The sequence below is a fragment of the Cebidichthys violaceus genome, unplaced genomic scaffold, assembly GCF_023349555.1.
Source record: "Cebidichthys violaceus isolate CVI_PGR_0920_01 unplaced genomic scaffold, fCebVio1.0.p SCAF_49, whole genome shotgun sequence".
Taxonomy (NCBI): domain Eukaryota; kingdom Metazoa; phylum Chordata; class Actinopteri; order Perciformes; family Stichaeidae; genus Cebidichthys; species Cebidichthys violaceus.
The window spans coordinates 844476-867860 of NW_027176694.1; the positions used below are offsets into that span (position 1 = coordinate 844476).

The 23385-nt window shown below is 44.1% G+C and overlaps 2 protein-coding genes across 3 annotated transcripts; one reads left to right on the top strand and one right to left on the bottom strand.

Moving 5' to 3' along the window:
- Nucleotides 1-804: 804 nt before the first annotated feature.
- Nucleotides 805-12547, bottom strand: sybu (syntabulin (syntaxin-interacting)). 2 transcript variants are annotated; one of them, XM_068730024.1, is made up of 8 exons: nt 12402-12547; nt 8138-8184; nt 7667-7853; nt 6701-6847; nt 5012-5111; nt 4721-4873; nt 3167-3322; nt 805-2702 (listed from the first exon to the last, which is right to left on the bottom strand). In XM_068730024.1, exons 2-8 carry the CDS (start codon nt 8159-8161, stop codon nt 1502-1504), a joined length of 1968 nt encoding a protein of 655 aa, XP_068586125.1. In that variant the 5' UTR covers nt 8162-8184; nt 12402-12547; the 3' UTR covers nt 805-1501. The 2 variants fall into 2 exon arrangements, with proteins under 2 accessions (XP_068586125.1, XP_068586124.1); XM_068730023.1 differs by having other exon boundaries at nt 6701-6901; nt 12402-12546.
- A 2339-nt stretch (nt 12548-14886) lies between these two features.
- On the top strand, nt 14887-22102 carry gdf6a (growth differentiation factor 6a). The gene is made up of 2 exons (XM_068730019.1): nt 14887-15367; nt 19653-22102. Exons 1-2 carry the CDS (start codon nt 15007-15009, stop codon nt 20636-20638), a joined length of 1347 nt encoding a protein of 448 aa, XP_068586120.1. The 5' UTR covers nt 14887-15006; the 3' UTR covers nt 20639-22102.
- Nucleotides 22103-23385: the final 1283 nt, after the last annotated feature.

Here is a 23385-nt window from a genome sequence, read left to right on the forward strand (position 1 = left end):
TCAGAAACGGATAGCGCACGTCATTAGTCTTCAGAAAGGAGACGAGCTAAACGGCTGAATGATTGTCCCGAAAGACTTTGAGAATACCGATGGTACAAAACCGGTGTGTTCTCAGCTGGTTCCACTTAGAACCACCGCTTCCCACTCCAGCATCCACGGACCACGTAGTGCGGGGATTACACCATCTGACGACTCACTAGTCTGATGCTTTTTGAACCGAGAGGTCACGCTTATGCAATTTAAGACACATCACCATATGGCTGTGTGGATATGCAGTAATCACGGCAAAAAACGCCAAGTTCATTTAGACTTAATTCACTTTTTTTTCCCCAACCCACCCAGATTTCAGTGAAAATGGGAATATGTTATGCAATGACTAAAGAAAGCAGTGGTAGTTTTTGCAGGCTAACATTTGCTCTGGCACTGACCCAGTTTTCACTAGTATTAAAAAAAAAAAAAGGCACAGATGACATTTTACAGCCGAGAGATCCCAGTTAAGTGGATCTAATGCACTTCACATTGTCAGCTCCACAACCCAAGGGACGTCTGCAAACACAGGCCAGGAAAGCTTTTACGTAAGCTGAGCCGTCATGAGAACGCCGCTTCGTTGCACTCCGCTTCGATAGTTTTGCTTTTTATTAATTCATGTGAACATCTTGTGCAAATGAAGAAACTTGGGCTCTCCCAGTCTTCACTAGCATTTTTTTTAAAAAGGAGTCTTACATAAGTCAAACTTAACAATTGTCCCTGTTGAGTCATTTCCTCCCCAAATTAAAACGACATAAAAAAGTCAGAATGCGTGGCCAGAATTTATCATGCTTTATTAATAAAGATACAAGGACATGACCAGTATTGCACATAGTTCAGGCACATAACAAGTGTCAATTGCTCTTAACCCATCAGATTATTTCTATGAACAATACACACAGGCTGTACCAAATAAAGCTCTACTCCCAGGGAGGAAAAAAAATAAATAAAAAAATACATATATTCACACACACTTCTTCACAAAACAGCAGTGAACTCACATTAAAGCTTTGGCTGAAGGTTTCTTTAGAACAATAACTCAAAACTGTTGACTTTCCAAACCCATCCAAAAGAATCTAACATTCAATCTTTCACCCTAAAATCTCATCCGAACATAAAGAACTTTTAATAATAATTTAAATTTTTTTTTTTTAATTTTAATTTTTATACACAAGGACAACTAGGGACACCACACGACAATGATAACACACAACCATCTACCCAGATGATCAGTTTTTAACATGTCAATGATAATATATAAATAACCCTCTTCATAAATAATCCCTTTCATGTCACCATTTTGCTTCAACTCATGGTAACTGTACAGTGCAAAAGTAACAGTGTCGGAAAAGAAAAATTACCGCATTAATACCGAGTGTTTAACAGAAAGCGCAATAAATCTCGCAAATACTGAAAAGATGCTTAAGTGCTTTTTAGTTCAAAGGTCAGGCGTGTGCATGCGGGGTTGAAGCCTTTACGCATCCGGCCTGCGAGTGACGTGACGAAGAGAGTGCAATCCCATGATGCAACAGCCCCTGATGAGAGCGGCGATGTTGTACACCGGAGCGCTCCCGTCCACGCCGTGCCGCGAGTACAGCCAGGCCACCGTCGGTAGCACAGGGCCTGCCACCGCGACCAGATCCACCAGGAAGCTGTTGCTCCAGTAGCGCTTGCCGACCACATCCAGTCCCGGAGACAGACAGGGTTCTTCCTTGCCGACACTGAAATCCAGCTCCTCCATGAACCGTCGGCTCTCCACGGGTTCCGAGCAGCACAGGCCGGAATCGGCGGAGATGTCGGGGCTCTCTGGGGCAGCAGGACCGGGCACGCTGGGTGGGGGAGGTGTTGAGTCGGGGAGACTGGCAGTGGTGGAAGTGGAGGTGTGCAGGTCTGGGAGACCCAGAAGACTGCTGGGGGCTGACAGAGCCGTGTCCCCCCCTTTTGCCCCATGGATCTTGAGCAGCTGGAGGAGCACGGTCTGCACGTCTGGAGACATGGACATTGTGTCAGTCTGGATTCCTTTATCTTCCGTGTTCTGCTGGGAGGGCACGCTCGAGGCGATGTCGATGGTGGTGGAAGCCGTGTTTGGTGGAGCCATTGGGGGTGCAGTAGATTCATCGATCAACTGTCCCTCTTCTGACAGCGCAGACACCCCGGGCCCAGACTCCGTCCCCGCACCCAGCTTGCCACTACAGTCCTGACTAAAATCCACCGCAGTGGACATGAAGACCTGCTCCAAAATGTCCGCCCTGTTGGCCATCTCATCGTTTACCAGCAGCCCGCTGTCCGCCAACGCCTCCGCCCCCTGGTTACCCAGCTCTATTCCACCCTCCTCCTCCCCCAACAGCTTCTTCCCGCAGCCGCTGGGGCTGTCGCAGATGAAGTCCAAGGTGTTGTCGTCCTGGAGGCTGGCGCCGCTCTGGGCAAGCTCCATGCTTTGCAGCAGGGACTCCAACTTCCTGTTTTGGATGTTGATGTCGATAAAATACTTCTGTATTCCCTTATCCTTCTCCATCAGGCTGCTCTTCATCGTTTCCACCACCTGGCGCAGCTGCTTGATCTCTTTGCGAGCTTCTTTGAGGGACAGCTGAGCCTCCACCCGGTGACACTCCTCTTCGATCCAGTCTTCCCTCATTCTGCCGAGCTGGGACTTAAGCTCCTCGACCGCCGTCTCTCTAACGAAGAGGGGAAGAAAATGTCCACAGGAAATGAAAGAATAGTTTGACATTTTGGAAAAATCTGCTTGTCGGTATTCCCTTTGTTGCCGAGAGTTGGATGAGGAATTTGATGCCACTCGAAGTGAGAAGGACATCGATCTTTTCACCCAACTCTCGGCAAGAAAGTAATTCATAAATCAGATTTAAATAAGTTGCCTTGTGCGTTTCATGTACAGTGCACGTTTTGTGCAAGTAGCATCAATGCAGATGACATAATAGTAATTTCCCAGTGGGTTCACAATCCAGAGGATTGGAATAGTTGAGCAGGGCTGCAGTATGTAGGCATTACGTCACAACCATGGTTTCACCTTTTCCTCCATCAATACGGCCACCGGCATCATTCCTCAGAACCATAACAAATTCTTTAAAAAAAGCTACAGATACAATCCCAGGAGCTTCTGTGCTGCTAAAGCTGAACTAACCTGTCGCGGACTGTGTTCTCAGACTCCATCAGTTTGGTCTTCAGGTGTCTGATGGCCACTTCCTTCTGCTGTAGAGGGGTAAGATACTGCTCAGGGTTCGGGGGTCTGATGCCATGGTTGTCCCCGCAGGAGTGGAAGCGGCCCGGGTTCACTCTTCTGTTGGTGAAAGAGACCATTAGGTTGATTAAAAAGATAAAATAAAAAAGAGGCAAAGTTTACCCCTTTAGAACCAACGGTTTCCCCATCAGTTTCCAAGAAACGGCAGAAAAACCAATTTGGCGCTTAAAAAGGTAAAATCGCTCCCTGCAGACGGTAATTTGTCTGGCTGAGAGAGAGTGCTGTCAGGGCAGAAGCTCTCTGAAGCCTGGAATTACTGTCTGACACAGGATTACTGGCATGTAGACTAGAGGGAAAAAAACAACTAAAACGCTGGTTTATCTAAATACAAGCACAGTTGGCAAGGAAATCACCTTACTAGAAGAAAAAAAAACACCTTAATCTAGATGCTAATTGCATTTGCATTCAAATGCCCTTTGCATTTCCTGATCTGCGTTTCATCAATCTGTGTTTCATCATTGTCAAAGAGAACTGATAAAAGGATTCGTGATTCTCTACTACCCCCCCCCAGGATGAGTGGGTGGATTTGGACAATATGCAAAGCAGCATGTAAGCCCCTTCTTCCACTAGCACAATATCCTAGCAACCTGGGATACTCGAAGCCCTGCTTCCCTGCCAGAAATAGAAACAGCCCAGGAGAAGGTAGCATGCCAGAGGAAAAGATGTCACATGACTCTAAGAGAAGCCGACAGCACGGCGCCCTGAAGTGACAAGAGTGGAGGGTTATGATGCATTTATGGGGCGCTGTAAACATGAGATAAAGAGGGCAGATTCCGCTACTGCATAAAAACTCAAGGCTGTGGGTTGAAAGTTTGTGTCATTCATACTGCTGAGAGAGGATTTTCAGGGTGAGCCGTATGCAGGTCGGAGCTGCCAACAGACCTAAGAAGTAAACCTTACAAGTAATGCAGAGCCTGGAGCACCATGTCAGAAATCAATGGGCTTCACTTTGGAGCTTCAGGCTATTCAGTTCACTCATCAATTCTGGCATTTTTAAATATTTATGACCCCGTTCTCTCCTCCAAACCAAGGTGCGATCTCTGTAATCCTGTTAGAAATGGGATGCAGTCCGCAGGGTCACTGTCTGGTTACCATATTCAGACATTTGCTATATTAAATCCTCATTAATCCCAACCACAGCCAAATCATGGCCGATATAATCCCAGACGGCTGCAAGAGAGGAACTGATAAAAACAATCCGAGTTTAATCCAGCCACCCACTCACTCACTCACCCACTAACTCATCGTTATGCTGCACATGAACCACAGTCCAAATCTCTCCAAAAATCCACTTGTTTCAACTAGGGAAGGTTGGATTTGTAATGAATCCAAGTAGGAGAAATGTGGAAAGGTCAGACATGACCAGGATTCAACTCCAAAACCTCCCCCCCCCCACCATTGTTATTCTGCTTGACGTGAGAGCCGTGTTTGGTATACCTGGAGGTGGGGCTGGAGTTGCAGCTGCTGCTGTTGGTTGAGGAGGCGGCTCTGGGTGGAGTCTTGTAGGGAGCGTAGAGTTCTGCATTGCGGTTGGCTGTAGGGCTCCCGGGTGGTTTGAACACTGGGAGCGGTCTGGTGTGGGAGCCGCGACTTGATAAAAGAAAGCATTAGAGAATCAAAAAAATAAATAAGTCACTGACTTGTTAATGAAAAGGAAAGAGGAAGAAATGATTTTAAGTTAAGCTAGAAGTGTCTTATTCTAGCAGACCATACGGATGAACCTCATACCTGCGTGAAGGAGCTCTCTTTCCAGCTGAAATGGAGGCGAGGCCCTCCCTGGTCTTCAGGCTGCCTGTGCTGCTGGAGGAGCTGAAGTCGGCCTCACTACCTGCAGGGAGAACCATCAGTGTTTTAGCGACACTACATCACTTTGAAAAGGTGATGTCATACAACCTTCCTCTTTAAATTAAAAAAAAGTTGAATTCATAAGAAATAAAACACCCTTGCTCAATTCAACACACACACACACACACACACACACACACACACACACACACACACACACACACACACACACACACACACACACACACACACACACACACACACACACACACACACGGTTTTTCCTGCTGCAGCCTCACTTGGTCGGGTGTGACCGAGTGAGTATTTAAAAATGTATGAAGCAAAGGAAAAACAATGTGCTTCACTAAAAGAAGCACATTTGTTGGCGCCTGCTTGTGGTCTGATTCTACCACCCCTCAGTGGTTGCGGTTCAGAAAAGCTTTAGTCTTACTTTTAAGCCTCAACATTCAGCCCAACATGAACACAAACGTTCCTTTTCAATTTTTTATTTTTCTCCATCTAAGCACCGTCTACGTCTGTTAGGATCAAGTGCAGATTAAAGCAGGACTATCATGTTACAGTGTCTGTAAAGATGACTTCCATCATGTCTCCCTAATGGAAGGGACCAACTAGAACAGCCTGACACATTCTCAAGACAGCAGCTTTTGGATGGCCTACATCCCATAATATAACCTTTGAAGAGCGGGACATACAGGTAAACCCCTTCATGTTCATTACGAATACCATTTACGCTGCAGAATTAGCCGATAACATCCAGTCACTGTGTGTAACAGACGCTGTATGCAAGAGGCCTCGGCACAATGCAGAAGCCGAGAACATGTCCAGCTTAATTGTTTAAGCAGAGAAAAACTGCTCAGTAAATTTATTGTGATGAAATTATTAAAGAAGAAATTCAAAGTCGTACCTGAGCAGCATCCTTTACCATCAAACAAAACCATATTAGTGAATCCTGTGACGACTGTGACACGGAAAATATTTCGAAACCAATGTGATCCTCCGCCACCACTTTGTGAGTCAAACTGCTGCTCGGCGCACGTTCAACCAGTGAACTAACCTCCTGCTAATCAGCCTAATTGGCTAAGCTCCCAAACCTTCTCCTCAACCAATCAGCTGTCCTCCTCATCTTGACTCATGATCAAGCAGTTTTTTCTTCTTCTTCTTCTCTTTCCTCAAATTTAAAGTGGGGAGATTTGGGGATAACGGTTTCACTCCAGTTATTATTCTCCTTTTAGGCAAGCAGCTGCTTCCCGGCGACAAAAACTAAGTTATTGTAATTTGGTCTTTGGGGAAACACTGGCAAGCATATATATATATATATACATATATATATATATATATATATATACATATATATATATATATATATATATATATATATATATATATATATATATGTATATATATATATATATATGCAGTGTGCTGTGTATAAGTCAGTGCGTATGCAAGAATCAACACACCCAAATCAAATGATTTTCTTATTATAGGATCAGATCATGGTAGTGCAGGCCCAAGGTAAGGTTTAGAATGTTGTTGATACTCATTCTGCTTTTTCTGAAAAACCTAAATCATATTCATGCGTTTATCTTTCATCCGCGCATTCCCCTTTACCTCTGGCTTTCATGGCCGACCTCAGCTCCCTCTTGTGCCTCGGGGCGCTCCGTGGTTCGCCGCTCCACTCGGCCATCACCCTCACCTTCTTCACTTTGGTCTTGCGCTCGGGCAGCGTCGGCGAGCCGTGGGCACTCCGCTCTGAGCCTGACGGGGTTTTGGAGGGGGACACAGACTGACTAGTGGGGCAGCCGGTGTCATCTATTGTAGACAGGCACACAGACAGTAATAGCCGAGAACAGGCGGCGCGGGGCAGGCAGCGAACACAGGCAGTCAGAGCTCAAGGTTCAAGTCTGGCTGTTATCTGACAGATAGCAAGATCTGACAAATTTCACAACGGCTGCTCAGAAAGTTGTCAGTGTGCTTGTTGCGTGGTTGTTTTAACAGTGTACACACACACACACACACACACACACACATGCACATTTACCCAGGCATTTTCTGGAGTGTAGCCTTGTATGTCTTTAATTTCCTGTGTTTGTTAAAAAAAAAAAAAAACCTCACTATTTTAGTTTGAGGTCGTATTATCCAGCATGCAGGAAAGTATTTCAGTTAATTTACTCAGGAAATACATTTTAGGGAATAATCACAAAACGATCATCATATAAAACAGTTAAAATCCGCTCCACCTTGATCAGCTAACAACAACATGCTGCTCACATGTTTATGCACACATGATCAAATGGAAAACACTCTAAGTGCCCTTTGGCATTATGAGTACTTTTACTTGTAATACTTTAAAATCATTTGGCTGATGACACTTCTGTACTTTTACTATTTTACTGGAATATTTTCACACTGTGGCACTGATACTTTTACTCAAGTAAAGGACCTGAATACCTTTCATCACACATACAGTAAGGATTTCACGTTTTCCCAACCAACCGATACAATCTTGCACCTGCAAGCCTGTAAATTCAAAGTTCAAAGCATCTGGTGTCCTCAGACTGGAGCTGAACTTCTTACCAGAGCAAAAGCTGTTGGTGCTGATGGTCCTTTTGGAGTGGTCTGAGCTGATGTCACACTCCTTCCCCTCCTCCTCTGAAAACGGCGAATCAGACAGAGGCGAACCTTTGTCCTTTGGTCGGAAGGGATGGAGAACCAAACGTGGGATGCGGCTGCGGGGGCTTCCTTTCTCCGGCGACTTCTTTTCCTGTTCGAAGCAACATCTGTCAGAGCTGCAGGCAGGGCTGTAGCCACCCACCTTCACTCAGTGGACCTTCTTTTTCACGATGGCTTGTTTTCAAATTAATAAAAGACTGGATTTTGATTTATTGTTGGTTGTGTGCCTCATGATGACAGCTGTAAGGTCACGTTTTATTCATGGTTTTCTTTATTGCATCGCTTAAAAAAAAAGACACTTTTCTTTGGGAAAAAAACTCATTTCAACGTGCAGAAATCTGTCAACAGTGACTAGAAGTAATTGATAAGACATACCTCATATTCTTGGAACGGTCCCATTGTGCTTCACTCAGCGTTTTCCTCTGTCAAATGAAAAACGAGGAGAAATATCAGCAAAGTTATTTTTTCTGTGGTCTGTGTATGTGGCAGCGTTTCGACGTGGCGCTCAAACCCTTTACAAACAAGGGCCCTCTGTCTGAACTCTGTTACGCCACTAGACCCCTCACGCACACACACACACACACACACACACACACACACATCCTGCCTGGTACAGACGGCACAAGAAGCCCAGAGCCAGCCACGACCAACACACACTGAATTTATGGGAGAAATTCTACATGTCAACCCTAAAAATAAACAGCCAAGAACCTTTTAAAATCAGAATGTGTCAAGTCCTTTAACTGTCAAATGAAGACAAATACATTTAACAGCAAAAACAAACAAGAAGGTGTAAAAATGTGACATAACAACAAGTACGTAGCAACGCTAGTGGCTTAAGCACAGCTGTGCTTTGAGTGCTAACATGCTCACATGCTCGCAGTGATGACAATGCTAGCATGTTGACGTTTAGCAGGTCTTAGCTCGGCTTGTTAGCACGCCCGTACAGCTGAGGCTGCTTGGAATGTCATCGCCTTTGCACATATTTGGTTAGTTGTCGACATATTTCAATAATAAACAGAAATGTCAACCTTGCGGGGGAACTAGAGGAAAAGTCAGGGCTTCTCCAACTCATAGGATATATATCGTCTGTGGACCTTGAATGTTTGTACAAAATTGCAAGGCAATCCATCAAGTGTATGTTGTGATATAACCCTGAATGAAATGAAAACGTTGACCTGCTGGTAGCACTAGATGAAAGTTAATATGTCAAGTCATTCAGGTTTATCCTCAAGGGACCATGTGTGTCTGTACACAATTTCACAGCAATCCATCCAGTGGTTGTTGAGATATTTCACTCTGAATTACAAATGTCAACATGGTGGTGGTGCTGGAGGAAAAGCCTCTGGGGACCATGAATGTCTGTGCAAAATTGCTTTGCAATGCATCAACCAGCTGTTGGGATTTTCAGTCTGGACCAAAGTGGTGGGCCGACCAATAGATTTCCACAGAGCCATGATAGCGTGGCTAAAAACCGAATAAGAGATAAGACAAATGCAAATGTGGAGTTCAGAGTCGCCACAGATACAGCTATAAAGGCGAAAGATTGGTATTAATCGTTTCATATTCTTGCTTCTCGTCAAAGCCATCTTGGTTTCAGATGATCAAATGCAGCACAATGCTAGATGAAAGGTGTCCCATTTCAGTGCGCTGCACTAACTCTCCTTATCATCCTCCTGTGCCAAAACTGTGGGGCTGCCGGCCAAAAGCTACAAAGTGCCTCTATCATTGGGATATAATAGACGATGGAGCGATATAATAGGACATCCTCTTCGGAAAAAAAAAAAAGGGTCTCATGCAGAGACCAAAGTAGTGGTGAACTCTTGTCAAAACTTTTCGCAAATGCAAATTCAAACAAGGAAGAAACATATCTTATTGATGCTTTGAAGCTAAATAATGCAGAATTTCTCTCACGCTTGAATAAACTTTATACAATCACTTCACGTCCTCTCGCCTGTTGATTTCCTCTCAGCGTCGTTGCTTAAGGGGGTCAGTTGCGTAACAGCATCCATGTGTTTTTTTTTTTTTTTTTTGTTGCATTGGGGATGATGTAATTGACCCCGAGGCCTGTGTGCTGCTGCCGCGTCGGTGAACCCGAACACTTGCTTCATCCAGATGGTATACTTTTTATAAGATTTTGCCTCGATCATCTGGATTCCCCAAACAACCTCCTGCCGATAGCAGAATGATATCACCGCTTGACCTAATATAAGCCACGCACCCTGAATGAGCAGCCTAGACTCGTGCAAAATCCTCTTTCTTCAAACCACAGAGGATTGCAAAAATAGAGCAGAGGCTCCTGGGAATCAAACTCAAACCTCCTTTTTTTTTAATCAGACTCAAAAATAGATTTGCGTGCCGTGTGGCCAGCACCGCCTTGCCTAAATTTTCACTTTTATTTCCAGGCATCCACAGTATCACCATACCGAGGCATTGCACAGCTGCCTGACGCACTGGCACAGCAGAATCAGATTATAGGCACCAAACAGGGCAGAGCAACCACAGCCGTGCCCTAGCAACAGTCTTAGCAACCGAGGGCAAAGCGCTGCACGAAGGACTCCAGCTAGATGGGACCAATTACGTGTAAATCTGCAAAAGACTGTAGACTTTTGCTGCTCATCCTGAGACGCTGTCCTTCACTGAGAAAATATCTCGAGTGTGCCGAAGTGGTGTGGGGGTGTTCGCCATTCAGCCGTACTGTGTTTTTCTCACACCGAATGAACATTGTGTCCTTGAGCGAGCGTTTGTGAGCTCAGGAAAGAAAAGAAACTAGAGAATTAGAAATGAGATCGGAGGCAAATGAATGAACAGGTGCAGAAATAATTCAACAAACAGGGTGTGGTTGAGAGGAGAGAATGGCGTTTTTCTGTTTTAGGAAGTGATTTTTTTTTGTTATAAATTCATGCAACTAAGCACCCTTATGAAGGAAATGCAAAAGGCTTCATGCAGTGAAGCGTCAGAGATCAGACTGTGGCATCAATGAGCCAAATCATTCAAAAAGGAATCGCCTCATGTTATTTGTACTCATAATATGCTGAAAGTCACTCAATAGTGTCAGCTTGTGACATGAAACCCTGAGGTATTTGGATGCGGACGCCTGCCCATGCATCTGAGCTGTGGTGACATTTTGTGCCCGTCTCCCTTGTGTCTGGACTAGCCCACGTAAAGCAGGATCATGCACCCGGATCCTCTGCATGACTCCAGACAATGTTGATTGGCTACCCACTGGGCGACAGGCTAAGCATTATCTTAGTTGCAAACACAGGATTTTCAGCTCTCTTGAGCATGAAGAACTGCTCCAATCTACCTGATTAGGAAGTAGATGAACTGGGGTGAGGTAGACTTGGATACATGCATGTCGGTGGGATGCTGAGATCATGTGTACATGACTAGTAAACAAGACTTTAAGCCTCCGCTGAATCTATTTCCCGTGTCCAGATGGTCTGCTTTTAAAACAGCATGGCGTGGGCGTGAATGATAAATTCCCCTTAATCCATCCCAGTCTATGTGCTTTTTAATGTTGATAACGCACACGGACTAATGTGAAAGCTGTTTATTCCAATTTGACATTAACCCCATCACTCCATCTGTTAAGTTGTGTAATGTCAGTGTTGACGACGTTGGACGCACACTGTGTGATCTTAACTGAGCATCTATGTCCAAACGCAGGAAGCCTGTGCTCTGAAAATGGACATTTGTCATTCTTTTTCGGAGCTCATCAAGCCCTTAAACAGTCATCACTGCATGACATCAAGACTGAGTAATCACTTTGACTTTCAGTGATCATCCCAGGGAGCAGAAAGCATAGTGAAGCCAATGCCAACACTGATAAAATGGATTCCTGATAGTCCAAAATATGTTCATTAGGTTCATACATAAACAGCTGACTGTTATGATTACACCCTATGTCATCATTCTCTCTGTTTTCGCACCAAATGGTTCCACACAGGACCTTTACGGTGCTTAACCCTTTTAAAAACACTTGCAATTCTCACAATAAACTATATTCAACAAATAATATCACCCACCGAATTAGAACCTGCTCCATCCATTGAGAAGTCCCTCCCACATGTTTACATGTTTACATGTCCTCCCTTCTGTTTTCCACATCTCACTTCAAAGCCATTCTCATTATAAAGACTCAGGTTTCTGACTCCTGATATCCTCTGACAATGACAACATCTTCTCCCACACTGCCCTCAAATGGCTTGTGTTATATTCTATCATGACGTAGGCAGCGATTGGGGATTTTGGTTTTGTTTCATCTGACGCACCCACAGTTCCTGAGAATGTTTTTTTTTTTTTTTTTTTTTATGCCTCTAGAATAAAAGGCACGCGAATTATACATGTGAGTGTAACCAATGGAGGTGATGTAAACATCCAACTTCAGACCTCGCGTGTCCTCATTTCACCCAGAACCACCCAAAACACGGGTGACGGTAAGTGCGTACATGTGGGTGATTCGACAAAAGACTCGTTCCTGGACTTGTAAACAACCCCTCCTCTCCTCAGCCCACCTGCTCCCACCCTGTCAACAGTTTAATTTGAATGTGTCTATATATTTTAATTTTAACCCACCGGTAATGATGGATTGGTTAGAAATGATCTTTCGTGAAAGAATAATTAATGACATGCTTGCCTGGATGCGTGACGGTGGTTTCTTCGCAGAAGGATGCGCGTCGGTCGGTGAAGCACAAAAGGATCGTTCCGCTGCTTGTGCTGGTGCTCCGGTGGTGGCAGCCTCCGATCTGCTGTTTGTATGTTGGGTGGAGGAGAGAGAGAGAGAGAGAGAGAGAGAGAGAGAGAGAGAGAGAGAGAGAGAGCTGCGTGCGGAGAGAGGAGGACACACACGATTGGACAGGAAGCGAGACCACTGACAGTGCACGCGCGATATGACTATACCATCCCGAGGGTGTTACATAACGCGAGAGGCATTACTTAACCACTCACTCCCCTCCATCACATAGAGCCGGCTGCTGACGTATACTATGGCTATATGCAGTGACATGTTTGTTTGGCAATCTGGCATATGATCAACATGTAACTGACACACCTGATATAAATGTACATGCACATTTTACCACATGACACACGCCTCGATATATTGTTCATAAATACACGTTCTAATATGATATGAACATATCCTCATTTTAAATATTCAGAATATTTATCCGAGCGGCTCTGGCGTGGATTTGTGGATAGAATGTCTTAAATTCTTATGTTGCTGACTGAGTCACATTATGGGATGCCAGCTGTAAACACGTGACATAGAGGCCGAGCATGTGTGTTGAACACACGCAGGGGGTCTGTGTGTACAGAGACGGGCATGTGCGCGTGTTGACTTCCTCTCTGCGAGTTTGTGCTCTCCGTGGTGCTGAAATCAGGGAGGCGCTCGCGGTTCCTCTCCCAATTTATAGCCGTTTATATTCAGCGCCACCGGGAAGCAAATAGTGCCACGCATCTCTCTGAAGCGCAGCCGTCGGGCCACACGTTAGTGTCGTGTTTGCGGAGGTGTTCACCGTTGCGTCAGATTGGGTTCCGAAGAAGCGCTGGACACTGGTTGGTACTGGATCAAACGTTAGCATGTGACTTATGAGCTGCAGTTTGTCTTCTTATCACTGAGGCCCTCTGCTGGAACGAGATAATGTCACACAGTTAAACGCAACTAAATGGATTGACATAAAGACCGCCATCACTATGACCCGAATCATCGCAAACTCACAACTTTAAATCCATGCATATATTATTTGGTCTTAATGCAAATCAACTTAAATGTTTTATGATTTACCTTTCTTTGTTGATCTTTCACGTCATTGTGTCTTCTTTCAGTTGTTTAGGAGCAGACAAAATATTACGAACACGTGTAATATGGCAAGTGACTGCATGCGGTACAATATGAAGCTGTTTCATATGGTCCGGTTACTTTAAAGAGTCAGAGAAACAGAAATAGTTCACCAAACGCACTATGAGTTGGGAAATCACAAAAGTACAAATCTGTTGGTTGGTGGCACGCGCGTCTGGCCTTGATGATGCATTCAGGTAACATGGAGATAACATGTTCCTACTTGATATTTCTGTCATTGTCAGAACTGGTCATTGAACATAAGTTTGGGGGAATTACATGATCACCTTGAAATCAGTATAACAAATGATCAGACAAGCAATCAGATTTTCCCAGAGGACGTGAATGCAGCATTTGTCCTGGTTTCTTTCTGGTTCACATCGGGTTGTAATAAAAGACAATGTCCACTAGAGGTCACTAGTGTTATTTAAAACATGTTTGGTGCATTTGAGTGACTCAACATTTAGGCTAACATGTTGAGAGTTTACTGTGGTCACCTCTGAGTTACAATTAAAATGCACGAGACCTCTGCCCTTCCGTTAATTCTCTCCTCTTAAAATGCTATCCGCTCAACACAATAGCAATACTGACATTTCACCTGATTCGTTATATTAATCATATTATTCAGTATTCCTCAAATACATGCATTAAATCGAGTAGAAAACAAGGCATGTTTCTTTAAAAAAGCCGCTGCTTTATGATCACCTGGTGCACATTGCGTGTTTTCAGTCTATCTGTGCGTAAAATCTAATCTAATCTGATTTGACGTGTCCTTGGAAGCTTTCCGACTTTGTGATAAGGAGCACTTTAACTCTGTTCAAGTGTTTCTGAAAATTGTTTGGACCTGCATCTTTGGTAAACTTTATACACCTGCAGTAACGGAAGTATCTCTATGCTGCTCAGATGTGCTTTTAGCCTAAACCATTTGTCCAAAATAACTCTTTGAGGAAGGAGCAAAACAGTTTCATTTTATTGTTTACTAATAGACGTCACAATCTGAATTATTGTCATCCGAAATGAAAGGGAACCACAATTCTCTGAACGGTGTAGATGAGTTCAGCAATTGGCTGTTAAACCACCACCACCACCAACAAAAACGGACACTGTCGTGTCTGTGTCGGTCTGTTGGCTCGCGAGCGCGTCTGTTTGGAGGTCTGTGACATGAAATGGTTTGAGAAGCCCTGCACTGAGCGACCATGTGGGCGTGTTTCCCTCGGCCCAACAGTCTCCGCTCTTGTGTGGAGTCCAGAGCGCAAAACGCACTTCTTCTGGTGCGACCGGAGGGCGCAAAAGTAGCAGTTCTCCGACCCTGACGCGCACACCATCTCCGACTCCGGCGGCCCCACGAATCCAACTTTACTAAGCGGGAGTTTCTTAACATCTCCCGGTGACTCTTCCAGCCATGGACGCATCTCGACTCGTGACGCTATATCTGGGCCTGCTCCTTACTTTCCTTGGGAATATACCGTGTTTCCAGTCTGCTGCTATTATCTCTCCCTCTGCGCCGAGGAGAAACCGGGGAGCCCGGATCTCTCATCGGGACGGACAAAGGTCATCCAAGATCCTAAAAGACATCCTCGCGTCTACGCACCCTGTCGTGGGCCATCACAAAGAAGACCTAAAGGACGCTATTGTGCCGCATGAATACATGCTCTCCATATACAGGACATACTCGGCTGCAGAGAAGCTCGGACTAAACGCAAGCTTTTTCCGCTCCTCTAAATCTGCCAACACCATAACAAGTTTTGTGGACAGAGGAACAGGTTGGTTTCAGTCCGTTGCCAGCTCCATCAGCTCATTCTTGCATAATTCGGTGACACAGTTTTTCCTTAACATTCTGGTCTAATATTCTCTTGTATAGATGTTCATGAATTGTGGCTTACAACTACAGTCACGCATACTAAAGTACAGAAAAACAAGCTCGCAGCGGCAACTTTTACGCACGTTTTAGAGCAGGCAAATATAATGTGAAAGCGCACTTTTACGCGCACAAAACATCAATAAAACATACGAATAAGTGTTAATCAAAAGAAAGGTTGGGACGCTGCAGGATTACATGTTGTACATGAGCACTGTTGTGACTGTATTGGGATCAATTTACCGCACAGCCGCCGAAACACGTAACTTGTTCCAAGTATTTACTTATATTACACTTAAATTAACCTCTAGATAACACGACAGTAAAACACTAATTAAGGCGCTCTGTAAATGAAGGCAGTAAATCACTGTCAGTGGACACTGCAGCAACAACTGATCTGCTCCCTCCACGTGAATACAGAGGAATCTTTTTTTTTTTCACTTCAGTTGTTGTTTCATTTACAAACGCAGACAGTGAAAAAAAAAATCCCCAAAACATTTCAAATACTAACAGAGGCTAACATCCCCAAAAACCCATCAGTTGCCTTTATGCTGTCCGGTTTGGCCAACTCGTGCTGACAAAGGGAGTTGGGGGCCAAGGCAGAGCGGCTCGGTGTGAGAAGCAGGTGTTTGGGTCAGTTAACGTGTTGTAACCAAGTGATTTGACTCGGCCTGCGAGGACAAACACAATCTGATAAACACAAACACATCCAGCGCACACAAAGGGACATAAGCCGAGTTAATCTTTGCAGGAGAAATAAAAGCTATCTTTGTTTGCGTTCCCTCCGGTCTGGAACACTCCGAGACTGTGCGCTGCAAAAAATATCCATCATCACGACTTATTTAGTCCGGAGTCGGCTGCTTGAATCCACTTGTCATCTGCCTACATGGTGAGGTGCAACTGCAGACATATCCAGCGCGCAACTTATTTTTCAAGACAGTGAAATGTAATTTAGAACAGTTGATTAATAATATTTGATACATTTTGCTGAAAAAACCCCCAACAACCTATATTTTATATATGTGGTGTTCTCTCTCTCTCACTTGCTCGTTTTCACAGAAACGTTTAAAGACTGAATATAAAGCTAAAAGGCTCGTCCGTGGGGCCATTTCTTGCAGTGTGAACTGATCTGATAGGAAAAACGCCTCACTTTCTCCTGTGATTTTGATGTGATGTGTCACTGGCCCTGACCCCGAGCTGGACCCTCTGAGAGCTGCTTGGCATCGACCGGCTGATTGGAGTATTTGAACTCGGTGATCTAATTGAGTGTTCATGTCATAACATATCCAACACTGTCTATTCTTCCATAATGACCCAGCTCGGCCACGATGGGCACATCACCAAAAAAACGACGAGGGGCGAAAAATGAAAGAGCACTTCCTCCGCTGTGAAGTGTTTTTTTGTTTTTTTTACTGCGGAACCTCCCTTTGCGAGCGCCACTTTAATTACGGAAAATTATTTTTTTCTTCTCGTTCTTTCAGCTCAAGCGCCTTTGGTTTCTTGTGGGATTCCTCCCAGCATCCTCTGAGTGTTGTATTGCATGAACCTGCAGAATGGACCTCAGCTGGGAGCTCTCGTTAGTTCAACCGCCTCCATCAGGAATAGAAATGCACACGGGGGCAGCTTTTTGACGCGTAAAGTAACAGGTTTTGCGTCTTTTACGCATTATTCATGCGCGCAGAGACAGGTTTTACTGAGTGCACCTATGATCTACGGCCTCTTCGGCTCTCGCACTTTTGTAGGTAAATGGAATTTGCTTGTAAAACCAGGCAGGGTGTTTCCTGGAGGTCAGAAATGGCAAGATCAGAAAAGAATAACCCGAATTACAAAATTCGTTTTGGCACTTGGGGTAACTCATTAAAGCGCAGATGGTGCACCCCGGCCTCTCTCTCTCTCTCTCTCTCTCTCTCTCTCTCTCTCTCTCTCTCTCTCTCTAAACAGAGGCATAGATGACAAAAATATGTTTTGCATTGGATCAAATACAAGCAACAAGGTCAAACTAAAGTGCACAGGATGCCATTCTGACCAAGCAATAAAGTCCACCGCACTCTCTCCCTAATTATCCGCCGTCAAGCATCTTACGCGTAATGGAAAAAAAATGGCTTTTTACATAATAATGAAATTAAGAAAACTCTCTACATTTTTTTAACTGTCAACACGAATATCTCTCAATAATTCCAACAGTGTGTGCAGTCAGTCAGTCGGTCCGTGCAGGCGCGTTTTAAGGGGAATGTTGTCGTTGGCAGGATGAGATGAAATATAAGAGGGGAAGTGCTTTAATGAGGAAGTTGGGAATTCAGAACTGTTAATTATTTGGTGAACTTGCATTCGATTTGTTTGAGGTCTTATAACAAAAAAAAAAGAGTCCTAATGCAGACCATACGGGCAAAGTCACTGAAACGAGCACAAGGTTTCAATCTGATTTTACTGTTTCACTCGGCAGGGTTCACGGAGGGAAACTGACAACTAGATTCAAATATCTCTTAAGAGCAAGTTTTACTCATTTTATGACAGGGGTTCTGAGATTTAGGTTTGCCACTTTGATTTGTTTAAATGTCAGATAGAAATGGAGACAATCAATCGAGGCGACATGCTTTTATTTTACAAGAAAGAAAAGACCACACATCATTCATCTCAACAAGCAATTTAATTCCGCTTTTTAGGTTTAAATCCTTGTAGTTTTTGATGAGTGGAAAATGTGACGTTTAAAAGAGAGGATTTCATTTATCCCTTAATACACCTTTTAAGATTTTTTTTTAATTTTATGCAATTTTCTTGATACATTTCCTTGATACATTCTGCATTTACTTTATCAAAATCTCGGGAAAAAAAGGGAAAAACGCAGGAAACAAAAATGGTTTCACTCCTACTTGCCGAATTCTTTCCGTTTTACGCGAGAGAAAAAGATATAAACGGAAAATGATACAAAAAAAGAAGAACTTGTTATAGTTGATATTGGAGCAAAACCAAGAACATTTTAATTGCGTCTTTACTTTAATAAGCTACAGCTCTCTATGCACGACAACACATGTCAAACATAAATGATTCTGATCAAACATGCATTCCGTAAAAAAAACACTCGGACTTCTTAAATGCAGACATAGAGCGTGTTCTGCAAACGCTAACTCTTTTTCATGCATTGTCCCACAGTGTTATATTCCAGTCTCATTGATGGAATATTTGCAGACCTCCTCGGTCTCCAGCAGAGAATAATGCATTAATTGTGTATTGTTCAGTTGAGTGTACAGTATGTCGCCTTTGGTCCGTTGTGTCTGGCAGCACCCAAGGGGCCTACAAATCACTAGGCCCCTTGTTTTTTTTTTTCCTTTTTTCTTTCTTCGCCTTACGACGCTGCGAGAACACATTTGTGATATTCTGACTGCTTCTTGAGACCGTTTGAGACCGCAAAGAAGGGAAAAACTGTACTTCCACTCTGCCAAAGAGCTTGAAATTAGTAATCAATCTGTCATCAAGTGGAATGAAAGCAGAGCCGTTTGCATTAAAACATCCTGCCTTGATTAAAAGTGACGTGGCATTACATTTTACTCAGATGTTATTGGATTATTGTCACTGCAATATCAAAAAACGAATTCAGCCCTGGAATAACAGGTGGATAAAAAATGTATATATATATATATATATATATATATATATATATATATATATATATATATATATGAAGATCACAATACAATCTCAAGCAACAAATATGTATGGAATTAAATTAAGAAACCGTAAAGCAGGTTGAACTTAACCCTCACATATCCTTAAGTATTACAACATATTTTATTATCAAGATAATTTTGTTTGAATGGAGTCAAATCAAATCAAATTAGAGGGAAATACTGGATTTATAAGTATAATATAATCATGGATTTAGTCAGTTTTTTTTTATCAATAATTAACGTGTTTATTTTCCATTCATATCCAAATTGAGGACTTGTCAGCTGTAGTTTGTTTCAGGCAGGTTCAGGGTGGACATTTGAAAAACAAGAGGCAGAGAGAGAGAGAGCGAGAGAGAGAGAGAGAGAGAGAGAGAGAGAGAGAGAGAGAGAGAGAGAGAGAGAGAGAGAGAGAGAGAGCGAGAGAGCGAGAGATGCCTCTGTGGGAGAATGCGCCCCCCACCCCTCTGAACACTGTACACCCTAAGTGAATCTGACTGCAATTATTTTCTTCTTTTATCCTTGCAGACGATCTTTTGCACTCTCCTCTGCGAAGACAAAAGTATCTGTTTGATGTCTCAACCCTTTCAGACAAAGAGGAGCTGGTCGGGGCGGAATTAAGGATATTCAGGAGAGCGCCCGGGAATCTGCAGACTTCCCTGCAGACGACGGGCCTCTACGACATCCAGCTCTACCCCTGCCACTCGGACAGGCTGCTGGACTCCAGGTCTCTGGACCCGCTGGACTCCACCAAGGCCGGCTGGGAGGTTCTGGACGCGTGGGACATGTTCAAAGCGAACCAGCATCATTACCACCACCCTCACCATCATCATCACCACCAGCAACACTTTCAGCAGGGGAACCAGCTCTGCTTCCAGCTGCGCGTAACTCTCCGCAAATCAGACACCGAGGTGGACCTTAGACAGCTGGGGCTGGACAGGAGCGGCCGGTCCCAGCAGGAGAAGGCCATCCTGGTGGCCTACACGCGCTCCAAGAAGAGGGAGAACCTGTTCAACGAGATGAAGGAGAAGATCAAGTCGCGAAGGTCGGCCGGCGAGAAGGAGGAGGCGGCGAAGCCGGCGGCGGCGGCGGGAGAGGAGGGGGTGTCGCTGAGGGGGGTCAAGGGGGAGGGCCCCCGGCGGCGGCGGAGGACCGCGCTGAGCAGCCGTCACGGCAAGAGGCACGGGAAGAAGTCCAAATCCAGGTGCAGCAAAAAGGCGCTGCATGTGAATTTCAAGGAGCTGGGCTGGGACGACTGGATCATCGCGCCCCTGGATTACGAGGCGTACCACTGCGAGGGGGTGTGCGACTTCCCCCTGAGGTCGCACCTCGAGCCGACCAACCACGCCATCATACAGACGCTCATGAACTCCATGGACCCCAACAGCACCCCGCCCAGCTGCTGCGTCCCCACCAAACTCAGCCCCATCAGCATCCTGTACATAGACTCAGGCAATAACGTGGTGTACAAGCAGTACGAGGACATGGTGGTGGAGCAGTGCGGGTGCAGGTAGCGGTTCTTACGCATGAACAAAAAAAACAACAACAACAACACCAACAACTTTAAAAGACAGAAAAAAAAAAAATCAAAGATGAGTCTCGATGGGTCCCAGGTTGAAGATATAAAGCCCTCGCAGGTCTGAGATTCTTTGACGCGCCTCGTCTTTATTCAAAAGGGATGCACACAAAGGCGATACCTGCTATTTATTCAGACGAATACAGTCACAGTAATTCACACTCTCTGCCTTAACGTGTTACGCCTTCAGTCCCATCCACGCAACAAGTCGTCGCTCATCAAACAGGCTTTTGTTCCCCAGAGAGAGCGAGACCGTGTCCATGTGGCACGAGGGGGTGACTCTCTACGAGGCGAGATGATGGGGGCCCATTGAGTCCGACCGTGCACCTGTTCGTGCCGAGGCCAGAGGACAGCGGGCTTTTTGCCTGTCAGCGGCTTTTGTTGCAGCTCTGCCGCGTGATGCTGCCAGCACAGGCCGGACTCTTTTGGGTATGTGCATCCAGGCCGTAATTGCCACCGTCCAGCTGGAGTCATTACAGGCCAGAGCTAGTGCCCTGTTATCCAAATCAAGGGGGTGAATGTCTAATCTACCACACACACACACACACACACGCACACACACACACACACACACACACACACACACACACACACACACACACACACACACACTGGCCTGAGGAGAGGAGATAAGATGTGGTGGTAATGCCTTCAAGAGATTTTCTTTTTTTTTTTTTTGCCTTACTGGAGACCAGTTGAGAGGCGTCATGCGCCTTTGTGGACAGGAAGGACACAAAACCAGACTTGTGCCTGACTGGAGCCCTCTTGTAAAAAAAAAAAAAAAAAAAAAAAACAAGAAGAAGAAGAAGAAGAAGAAGAAGAAGAAAAAAGCACACATTACTGAGGCGAACTTTTTGCTCAAAAGTCTGCATCTTTACGAAATGCACTTCCGCAACTGACTGCGCCAAGGACACGTGGTCAGGGTCAGCGAGAGAGTTTGTCTTCTCTGATGACGAACATAAGAAAAAGAAGAAAAAAAAAAAAGACTCGCAAACGAGGCGATATTTAAATGCACATTAGCTTTGAATGCACTGCTGTTCATTACTTCTTTTTTTTTTGAGCTGTAAATATTTGTACAGTCGAAAACTTTACAAAGTGCAACGAATGAAGAAATGAGAAAAAGGCATTTCTTTGTAAATATACAAAATGCACTCAAATCGGTATAATTTCTATTCTATAATTATTTTATTATTTGTGATGTACAGAGTTCCATGATAATCATATATTTCTTACATTGATAAGAGTAATTTAAGGTGTATTCGATATTGTCTTTTTTTTTTGCAGAGGGTGGAAAATACCATTATTAATGTCTACCTCATAATTGCATATAGGATCTGAGTTTTGAGGTGCATTCAGTTAGAGTGTAAAGAGCTTTTACAATGATATATAAGATCATTTATATACATATATTACTGGATAATATTCCACACCATTACTGTACAAATAAAATTCAAAACAAAGTCTACCAGCCTGGTACTTCTGATGATTCATGCAACTCTTTTTTTGGCATTCATTTCATACATTCAAGTGTTTTGAGGATATTCTCACTTCCCCAGAAAGCACAAAAAAGAAGTATCATATTTCTTTATGAGGGAATAAGAGGCCAAGAAATACTTTTTTTTAATCAATGGATTTATAAATACGTTATGTAGGCCCAAATAACATTCAAAAAAGAATATTTTTTCTTCCTGGATGATTATGCTTGAATGGCACACAGAACTTAAAAACACATGCTTTTAAAATCATAGTGAACAGCCTTTCAAGAAAGAAAAAAAAAGACTATATTCTGTCAATTTAAGACCATTCCTCGTAGTTATAGAGACTTTCTAAACTTGAGGTTTTCAAAATCAACACCAGAATTCCCCAATAAGATGTGTTTAATGCGCATATGGTGCCTTCAGGTATGCAAGCTAATCTATCCTTCCCTTTTGTAAACAGTCTCTCATCATAGACAACAAATGTCATCATTCAGTGACTGGCTGGGTATGCGCCATATAAACATATGGTGGCCATCCAAGTAGAAAGAAATCCACTGACTGACTGTCATTGATATGGCAGCGAATGTACGAACCCCAGCTATTTCCCAATGAATTAGCCTGCCTGGGTCAAGTTTACTTAACACTTTAATGTTTCCCAATCTGTGGATGAAAAAAAAAAAAAAAAAGTTTGAAAGAAGGGATTGCTTCCATATCGTCTATCGACCTTGGCCTGGAAACAATTAGGAAATTGCTTTGAAATGGTATATGTTGTCCAGGCTCTTGTACAGTATCATGTCACTCCCCACATGTTTGCTAGGGGGAAACAGAGGATGCTAAGTGCACTCTTTAGCGGTCGCAGCAAATGACTGACACAACAACCATTCCCCTGAGTGTAACCAAATGGCCCTCCGGGCTATGTGTCTGGAGCACCATCGCCGGGGTGCTGCAGCGAGCCACGCTATCCCTGCTGCTCACAAGTGCACCATGGGAGATATACTGTGCACCACTGTAGCGGCTGATTCTAGATTAGAAACACTGTAATGTTGCACAGTGGAGTCTGCATTTCTAAGCAGCTTCATGTACGTCGTGGGATAAACCTTTTCCTTTTTTTGATTTATATTTATTTGACAAGTTCCCCCGGTCTGGTGGGCACTGGCCTGGAGGTGAGACCGAATGTTAAGGGAACAGTTAAATGGTGATGAAAGGG

Coding starts and splice junctions, on each gene's coding strand:
- sybu (XM_068730023.1), bottom strand. CDS start 8,161: ATGGGACCGTTCCAAGAATATGAG. Junction 6,902..7,666: donor CACCAACAGCTTTTGCTCTG/GTAAGAAGTTCA, acceptor TGTCTACAATAG/ATGACACCGGCTGCCCCACT. Junction 3,323..4,720: donor AACTCCAGCCCCACCTCCAG/GTATACCAAACA, acceptor TTTCACCAACAG/AAGAGTGAACCCGGGCCGCT.
- gdf6a (XM_068730019.1), top strand. CDS start 15,007: ATGGACGCATCTCGACTCGTGACGCTATATCTGGGCCTGCTCCTTACT. Junction 15,368..19,652: donor TTTTGTGGACAGAGGAACAG/GTTGGTTTCAGT, acceptor TTATCCTTGCAG/ACGATCTTTTGCACTCTCCT.